This window comes from Syngnathus typhle, linkage group LG18 (assembly GCF_033458585.1).
Source record: "Syngnathus typhle isolate RoL2023-S1 ecotype Sweden linkage group LG18, RoL_Styp_1.0, whole genome shotgun sequence".
Lineage (NCBI taxonomy): Eukaryota > Metazoa > Chordata > Actinopteri > Syngnathiformes > Syngnathidae > Syngnathus > Syngnathus typhle.
Genome location: NC_083755.1, coordinates 3901087 through 3910357, shown reverse-complemented (window position 1 = coordinate 3910357; position 9271 = coordinate 3901087). Strand labels below are relative to the sequence as shown.

General features: G+C 40.5%; 2 protein-coding genes across 2 annotated transcripts; one reads left to right on the top strand and one right to left on the bottom strand.

Moving 5' to 3' along the window:
• The first annotated feature begins 2113 nt into the window (after positions 1–2113).
• LOC133142818 (peptidyl-prolyl cis-trans isomerase FKBP10-like) lies at positions 2114–5786 on the top strand. The gene is made up of 10 exons (XM_061264395.1): positions 2114–2489; positions 2667–2812; positions 3104–3293; positions 3461–3606; positions 3761–3950; positions 4020–4165; positions 4346–4535; positions 4644–4786; positions 4875–5038; positions 5185–5786. The coding sequence occupies exons 1-10, from the start codon at positions 2296–2298 to the stop codon at positions 5371–5373; spliced, it is 1698 nt and encodes a 565-aa protein (XP_061120379.1). The 5' UTR covers positions 2114–2295; the 3' UTR covers positions 5374–5786.
• On the bottom strand, positions 5069–9223 carry LOC133142828 (7-methylguanosine phosphate-specific 5'-nucleotidase-like). Its single transcript, XM_061264414.1, has 10 exons — positions 8900–9223; positions 8732–8806; positions 8402–8503; positions 8169–8238; positions 8042–8088; positions 7716–7801; positions 7549–7647; positions 7317–7479; positions 6912–7112; positions 5069–6845 (listed from the first exon to the last, which is right to left on the bottom strand). The coding sequence occupies exons 1-10, from the start codon at positions 8957–8959 to the stop codon at positions 6723–6725; spliced, it is 1026 nt and encodes a 341-aa protein (XP_061120398.1). The 5' UTR covers positions 8960–9223; the 3' UTR covers positions 5069–6722.
• Positions 9224–9271: the final 48 nt, after the last annotated feature.

Sequence of the window (9271 nt, the reverse complement as noted above, 5' to 3'; positions counted from 1 at the left end):
CTACTCATATGTCGAAGTTCTAATAATTATATTGTAATTGAACTGAAATGATATTTACATTAAAGAAAGAGCAATGATGAAATGGAAATGAACATGTTCATTTTACGCTTGGTTACATACAAGTGAATGGAGGCACTGCCACCTTGCGGTAGCTTGGCGTCATTACATGAACCATTTCATTGTAGTCAAAAGCCCATGTTCAATAATATATTAATTACATTATATATATAATATTAATTAAATATACATGTACACATATATAATTATATATATATATATATATATATATATATATATATATACTATATATTATATATGATATATTAATTTGTTTATACATATTTATGTATACAAATATATAAGTTATATATCGTTTTTATTATAATTATTATTGTTATAGTTATAGTTATTATATATATATTTTTTTTATTAAATATATTATAATTCTAGATGATCTAATTAATATAATATAGTATACATAATTCAATTAATATATATTATCAAACATATGGGCTTTTGACTATCGTCAATAAAGCGGTTCATGTAATGACGCTAATCTACCACAAGACGGCAGTGCCCCCATTCAATTGTATGTAACCCAACGTAAATTGAACACGTCCATTTCCATTTCATCATTGCTCTTTCTTCATTGTAACTATCATTTCAATTCAGTTACACTATGGTTATTAGAACTCAAACATATGAGTAGTTTACTGTACCTTTGTTTAGTTTAAAATATCATCGCATAAGCAGGATCAAATATATACGTACGCCGTACAATATTAAACATACAGGTTTTGACTTTATGAAGTTGTTCATGTAATGACGCCAAGCTACCGCAAGATGGCAGTGCCCCCATTCACTTGTACGTAACCCATCGTAAAATGAACATATCCATTTCCTTTTTTTTCACCCTTGCTGTTTCTTTAATGTAAATGTCATTTCAATTCGGTTACAATATGGTTATTAGAATTTAAACATATGAGTACTTTACTGGACATCTGTTTAGTTTTAAATATCATCACATAACCAGAATTAAATAAATACGTACGTTGTACGATATTAAACATACAGGCTTTTGACTATAGTTTATGAAGCGAACAAGTGAATGGGGCACTGCCGTCTTGTGGTAGATTAGCGTCATTACATTAACCGCTTTATTGACGATAGTCAAAAGCCCATGTTTGATAATATATTAATTAAATTATATATATTATATTAATTAAATTATCTAAAATTATAATATAATTATATTTAATAAAAATAATAAAAATAATATATAATAATAATATAACAAACAAGAATAATTATAAAATACTATATATATAAACAAATTAATATAGTATATATAATCTATATACATAGATGGATAGATATATAATATATGTATGTGTATATGTATATTTAATTAATATTATATATAATTTAATTATTATATTAAACATGGGGTTTTGACTCTACAATGAAACGTTTCATGTAATGACGCCAAGCTATCATAAGATGGCAGTGTCCCCATTCACTTGTATGTAACCCAGCGCATAATGAACATGTCCGTTTGCTTTTTTTTCATTGATCTTTCTTTAATGCAAATATCTTTTCAATTCAGTTACAATATGGTTCTTAGATCTTAAACATATGAGTATTTTACTGTACATTTGTTTAGTTTACAATATCATCACAAGCAGAATTAAATAAATATGATGATAATAATGACGATTAAACTATCAAAGCTTTGTTGATTTCAAAGTTCAAAGTCAGCTTTATTGTCATATGTCAGACACACAAAGAAACCGAAATTCCGTTTCCTCCATCCCACGGTGACGAGACACAGTACACGATAAACATACAAGTAGATGACACAAAAGAAAAACAAGAAGGCACAAATAATAAATAAATAAAATGAGTGATGAATAAATAAACAAATAACCCAATAAATAAATAAATAAGAGGAGCAAAACTGAGCCAGTGTGCTTACAGCAGACAGTAAGCATAGCGCAAAGTACAGGACGCTACGCATCCTAAGTTAGGATATAAATTGACTTTATTGTGTGACCGGAAATTGTTTTCCGGGAGCGCGCTCTTTTCTACGAGTCGCTGTCTTGACTACAGACGCCTCCCCCCTTCTCCCAAAAAATCCGACATTCCTTCCTTGGAATCGCTGCTGGATTCGAAGCCTGCTGGAGGGTGTCTGCGTCTGGAGCTCACACATTTGTGCAACAAGGCCTCTATCTGAAATTAACATCCCGTTTATTTTTAACAATTACAAATATTTTAAAGGGTTCATTTATCAGGACAATGTTTGCCACTTGCATCGTCCCAGTCTTCGTCCTGTTCGTGTGTTTCGTGGGGTGCAACCCCAATCCGCTTGGCGATGTAGTCGTGGACAGACGCTTCATTCCCCCAACTTGCACGCGGGAAGCCCAAGACGGAGATCAGGTTCGGTATCACTACAACGCCACTTTTCTCGACGGAAAAACTTTTGATTCCAGGTAAGAGCATCCGCATTATTCTTTCCTATTTTGAGTTTTCTTTAAAGAGTTGCGGTTTCAAGTTACAACTTTGTACGGTAGATGGCGTTGTTGATGCACTTTTCTGCTCGGACTTGACACGTATGATGTCGCCCCCCCCACCCCCCTTCTTCCTCCTCCTCCTCCTCTTTCTTTTAGCCACCAGCGAGGGGCGGCCAAGGTGGGCCTTCTCGGGGAGGGTCGCCTGATCGCAGGCGTAGAGAAAGGGCTAATAGGTATGTGCGTCAACGAGCGGCGCATTATCACCGTCCCTCCGCACTTGGCCTACGGTAGCAGTGGAGCAGGTACTATCAACTAGTATACAGTACAAGTTATAATATATATATATTATATATATATATATATATATAATTATATATTACATATATATATATATATATATATATATATAATTATATATATGTATATATATAATTATATATATATATAAATTACTTTTGTATTTTTTTATAATTATTTATAAATGTATTAAAAAATATATGTGCTGGTGAGTCTCACAAAATTAGATCGAGAAAAGTTCATAAAACGATTTTGAGAAAAAAAAAATGTCTAAACCAGTGACTTCCTGACTGCAGGTGATGTAATCCCTCCGGACACTACGCTGGTCTTTGAGATCCTTCTGCTGGATTTGTGGAACAAAGTTGATCTGGTGCACACGAAAACCATCAGCACCCCCAAAGACTGCAAGCGCTCAGTGATGAGCAGCGACTTTGTGCGTTACCACTACAACGGCACCCTGCTTGACGGCTCCACCTTCGACTCCAGGTGAAGTCGGCCACCGAGCGGGCGAGACACCGTACACCCTTTAAAATCTTGGGAAGGAGCTTCTCGTTCCAGTCCGAGTGACACTCTTGTGTGCTCTCTGTACTCTGTCACACAGGGGTGTTGTCTGTTCTGTGTTTGACTTTTTGGCTTGTATGAGCCCCACGCAGCTATGTGCGGAAGCAGACACGTGACTCTTTGGTGGGCGAGGGCTGGCTGGTCAAAGGCATGGATGAGGGCCTGCTGGGGATGTGCGTGGGCGAGATCCGCAATATCGTCATCCCGCCTTTCAAAGGCTACGGAGAAAAAGGCTCAGGTAGATGATGATGATGTTCAGTGTGCACTTGTGCAGCAAGATGATGGACACGTCCATTGTATGAGAGGGGAATGAGATACGTCTCGACAATCGTGTTGATCCAAATTTTTGTAAGTAAGATACATATGATTAAATTCATATTCGATTGAATCAGGAGTGGAGGTTCCGCCCCACGCTACTCTGGTGTTTGACGTCCTGCTAGTGGACGTCCACAACCCCAAAGACAACATCACCGTGGAAGAGCAGCAAGTGCCCGAGTTGTGCGAACGCAAGACTGTGGCGGGCGATTACATCCGCTACCACTACAACGGAACCTTCCTCAACGGCGTCACCTTTGACACCAGGTCAGTTCACAGCGTTTGAGCTGAGGCACATAATTATTTAAGGTGAAAAACATGCCTCTGTTCCAACAGCTACCAGAGGAACGCTACATACAACACGTACATCGGGATGGGCTACGTGATCGCCGGTATGGACCAGGCTTTGCTGGGGGTCTGCATGGGCGAGCGAAGGAGAGTTATCATCCCGCCACACATGGCGTACGGGCAAGGGGGAGCAGGTACCTCCGACCAAATATTGGGTCTTTGTTTTAGAGATGATAGCAAGCCTCCTATGATGCCTTAAAAATTGTGACTAGTGGAGGTATGTCACCAATATTTCACCCCAAAATTCTTATTCAATATAGATTATTATTTGAGGGAAATCTCCAACTGTAAAACTAAGCTCCATGTTTCCCCAGGCGACGTGATCCCGCCGTCCGCCGTGCTGGTCTTCGACATCCACGTCATCGACTTCCACAACCCGAGCGACAAGGTGGACGTGCAGGTCCTCCACCGACCTGAAGCCTGCAACCACACTAGCGAGGTGGACGACCTGGTCCACTACCACTACAACTGCACCCTAGTGGACGGCACGCGCCTCTTCTCTTCGTGAGTCCATGCCACATTTTGTCTTTTGCAGGGCTACAAAGTGTCTGTTTACTTTTATTTGTGTATTTATTAACAAACACAAGCAACAATGATTTGGATTGGGGACAGGCACGATTACGAGAAAATGCAGGACGCGGTGCTGGGTGCGGACAAGGTGATTGACGGGCTGGACAAGGCCTTGCGGGGCATGTGCGAGGGCGAGAGGAGACGGGTCACCATCCCTCCTCACTTGGGCCATGGAGAAAAAGGAGGCGAGTTCACCAGTTTGATCATTTCTCCGCATTGTTTTCCTTTTCTATTGAAAATAAAAAAATCAAACCAGCCTTTTGTCCGTTTCAGCTACGGGCGTGCCGGGCAGTGCCGTGCTGGTGTTTGAGATTGAGATGGTTGTCGTGCAGAAGGGCGTGCCGCCCGGTTACCTTTTCGTGTGGCTGCAGGACACACCTGAAGATTTGTTCCAGGCCATGGACGTCAACAAGGACGCAGCTGTACCACAGGAAGAGGTGATGGGCAGCCATTTTGACGTACCACCACTTCCTGTAGACTAAAAATGACATCCCAATGCTGAATGCACCTGACTAGTTTATATTTGTGAAGTAGAAGAGTGAACGCCTCAGTCTCACATAGCTCCTGCGCGGCGTTTCCGCAGTTTGCCGAATTCATCAAGCTGCAGGTGTCGGAGGGCAAAGGTCGCCTAAAGCCCGGGATAGCGGCAGATCAGGTGATCGCCGACATGTTCGCCAATCAGGACCGAAACAAGGACGGCCAAATCACAGCCGAAGAGCTCAAATTGAAGGTGGATGAGGACAACGAGCGGGAGCAGCACGACGAGCTGTGATAGGTGGCGCCGCCGCCTTTCCTCTGGTCGTCTCAGGGACACACGTTAAGGGCACACGACAGACTTTTTTGTTTGGTTTTTTTGGGTGTGTCTTCTTCTGTGTTGACAGGCTTTTTTGTTTCAGAAGAAAACAAGCACCGTAAAAGTTACATGATTTGAAATGTCCTTTTTGAGACGCATTAAAAGTCAAACCATTCGAATGGAATTGATTTTAAACATAACATAACCCCACAATCAATAAGGTTGCACTAAGAAAACGGCTTTTATCTTCATGTACAAAACCTTTGTTTTTTTAATTTGGTGATGCATATTTTGAGATTATGAACATGAGATTACAATTGCGCCTTAATGCTCAGTTTTTCATATATTTTTTGTAATTCAAGTTTGCAATAAATAAAATGGGAACAGCTAAATATATAGGTGGAGTGTATTGGAGCATCTACCACTCTATTAGGTACACCTTCACTATCTCCTGGCAATTTGACACGAGTGTTGAATCAATGTTTACTGCAACATGTTGCACAATGACAATTCTATTTGATTCAGTTCTATTCAAATGTGAATTCCTATTCAATTTTCTTCTCCAATTACCGCCCGATTTGGAATTCACTCTATTATTCCTAATATGATTTGATGTTTTCATTGAACTTTCCATTCCCAATAGCTGACTACTTCTGATTCAGTTTCATATTCAGGTAATTCATTTTTTTATTGCTACCAGATTCTCACTTGGTGTAAAATACATCAGCTGGAGTCGATGCAGTGACGGTGAGGGTGTACCTAATGTGTCAAGCAAAATTGGAAGCCAAAAAGTAGCGGACAACTGAGTTAGAAACTCTCAAGTTAATGGCCAGTCAAGAGAGGTCAACAACACAAACATAACTAGTCAAAACATAGCACCGGCGGATGCTTGTACAGTAACACTGATGTATAACTCATTCTGAGCTTCAGGAACAAAATCCTATTTGAGATGCATTTTATCCTTGCTGACATTACATGCGCAGCCACAATTTAAATATAACACACATTGGATTCAGAAAGTGCTTTCAACCTTTCCACATTTTGTTATATTGCAGCCATATTCCAAAAATGGATGCTTTTTCTCAAAATTCAATTCCACTTCATCACAACTGTGACAATAATGTAAAACATTTCCAAAATCATATATTCACAGTACTTGTCAAAAAGCGCAAAATGGAGACCAAGTTCATCATGTTCCCAGGCTATAACAATAAAATGTGGAAAAGGTCAAGCGCTGCCAATACAGATGCAATTTCTGTCACCGTGGTAACGCAAGATTTCCATAAAAGGTGCAAACATGTGGTTTGAGCTCCCATCTCACATCAGCTTCAATTATCGTCTCCTGATGACATCACAAACCTGAGGATGGCGTTGGGGACGTCCATCGTGTCGTCCGGGGCCAGCACGACGATGTCAAAAGAGTTGACGTACGACTCCCTCCTTGCATCCACCTAAGAAACATGCAATGTATTCTTTCACGTTTTCTTTTGCATGTTTTATATTGGTGATGTTCTCACCTGGTCGTTAAGGAAACCCACGGTGAGGAGGCGGCGAGGCTCGGGCACGCCGGCCGCCATGTTGAGGTCACCCAGGGAGTCTCCCAGCAGCAGCACGCTGCGGCGGCCCTGTAGTTCGGGGAAGCGGGCAACGTGTGACAAAGCGCTCTCACGCTTGTTGAACGTGTGGATCAGGTCACCCTTGAAGGCCCGCAGGACACCCTGGAGGAGATCGTGGTGTCAAAGTATGCTCATGCTACATTATATTCAGCCAATGTGTATCATGTGATATTATTGCACATTCCATGTCACAATCTTGGAGTATTTTTGCATTGAAGAAATGATACTTTTATTCCATTACACTGCACTAAGTTAACATTTGTGGCTATGCTACATACCTGCGTCATACGGTACGTGAAAACTCACGGCATGGTCAAAGTCCATGTAGTTGGCAATGATGTGAATGTTGGGATGGAAGACGCCGTACTGTCGGATCACTTCCTCTAGCACATCCCCGACACCGCCGGAAAAGATGAGAAGAGGGACGTTGCGATGGGCCAGATGGTCAAAAAACACCTGGTAGCCATCCCTGGAGACACACGTCACATGACATCAACAGGAGCAACTCAAAAAGCGGCAGTGGTCGCTTGCCTTCTACCTGAGTATGGCGGTGTCGGATGTGGACTCCCTGACAGCCGGAGCCAAGAGGTCCTTCCTGATTTTCTGTTCCACTAGCAGGTGGTGAACCTTTGTCCACCTGCCAAACCACAAACAAAGTCACCATTGTAATGGTTAGGAATGTTTTAATTGTCAACCATTTCTTACCACTCCACCATGAAGGGCAGCTTCTCTTCAACAGTCCGGCTAACATCAATCTCAATGGGATAATAAGTGTGTAACAGCTCCCTCATCTGGAGGCATAAGCAGAATGTCATGTTATTTTTTTTAATTAATATTAAATTGAATATATTTTAAATTAAATGGTGACTACAGTATAGATTAAAATCATCACTGTCTAATTATTTCTTTGATATAAAAAAGAACATGATGAAAACAATTTCGAGTCAAATAGATTAATTAAAAGAAAGATAATCAAGCCCAAAAAGCCCTGAAAACACAAACTATGAATCCACATGCTACTACTTAAGTACCTTTTTGCCACCGTCTTCATCAACCAATAGCCTGTTGTCCAGAATGTCTGCAGGTATTACAAAACAAAGTCTTGAAACAAACGTATGCAGGCTGTTACTGTACAGTAAATACGCCAGTATGTCTTACTGTGAGTTGTAGGAACTCTTTTGCCGTTGTGGGCAAATCTGGTGAGTGTCATGTCAAAGTCAGAAATAACCTGAAGACAGACAAGTTTTTTTTTTTTTTTTTTAAAGCAACTTGAACATAGTGATTTTTATGCCATCCAGTGCAGGGTGTATGAAGCCCCCACTGTGGGATAAGCATCAGTTAACCTTCAACTCTACCGATATATGGTTATCCTGCAAGCCTACTAAACTCACATGCAGGCTGGTGGAACCGGCGATTTGCATGGCGTCCAGCGTTTCCTCCACTTGGTGGCGCTCCCTCATCAGCACCGAGGTCCTACTCAGCTCTGACATCACCTGAAGCATAGAAAATATTAATTTTAGTTGCAATGCACATATCTTATGGCAAGCATAAACTCCATGTGCTTCATAATAAAAAGCAAAACGCTAATACAAAAGTGCATTGGAAAACTAACAAAGTAAACAAGCCTTATCCCCGTCAAAATTCCATACACACCACATAATGGTAACGTAAACAAACAAAAATTAAATTAAAAAGCGGGGAAAATACACTTAAATACTCACCTCACGTTTTGTGAGCTGTGGCCATATATCCACCAGAGTTCGCAATGGTGTGCACAGCCATGGGATTTTATACACCTGCAAGGTAATGTGACGGAATGAAGTAACTGTCAGTGTCTAAATGTGTATTTGACCGAGGTTTGCGCACCAACTAGCAGAGTTGGTACTTACCAGTTTTAATAGCAGCAGAGAGCTGTCAGCAGCGTGTTTACTACTCCTTAGTCCAAACATCGCGTTATCATTATACAAATTTACTTTGTGTATTTAGAGATGTGTCACTTGTAAAATGTTTGCATTATACGACAATTTGATTTACGTTTAACCAGTGTAACACTCATTGTATACCGACTGGTGTGCAGCATAAAATCAGTTCCGGAACGCGTTTTGTTCCGGGATCACGTGTTCGTGCGTGTCGCCGGTGATTGGTTGGGGTTATTACATTGATGAAAAAAGACGCACTTTTATTTGGCATACATAGCTATACTATTAACGTAAATATATTGAAATGTTTTGCTACTTTAGATAAACGATAGATGCGACAAA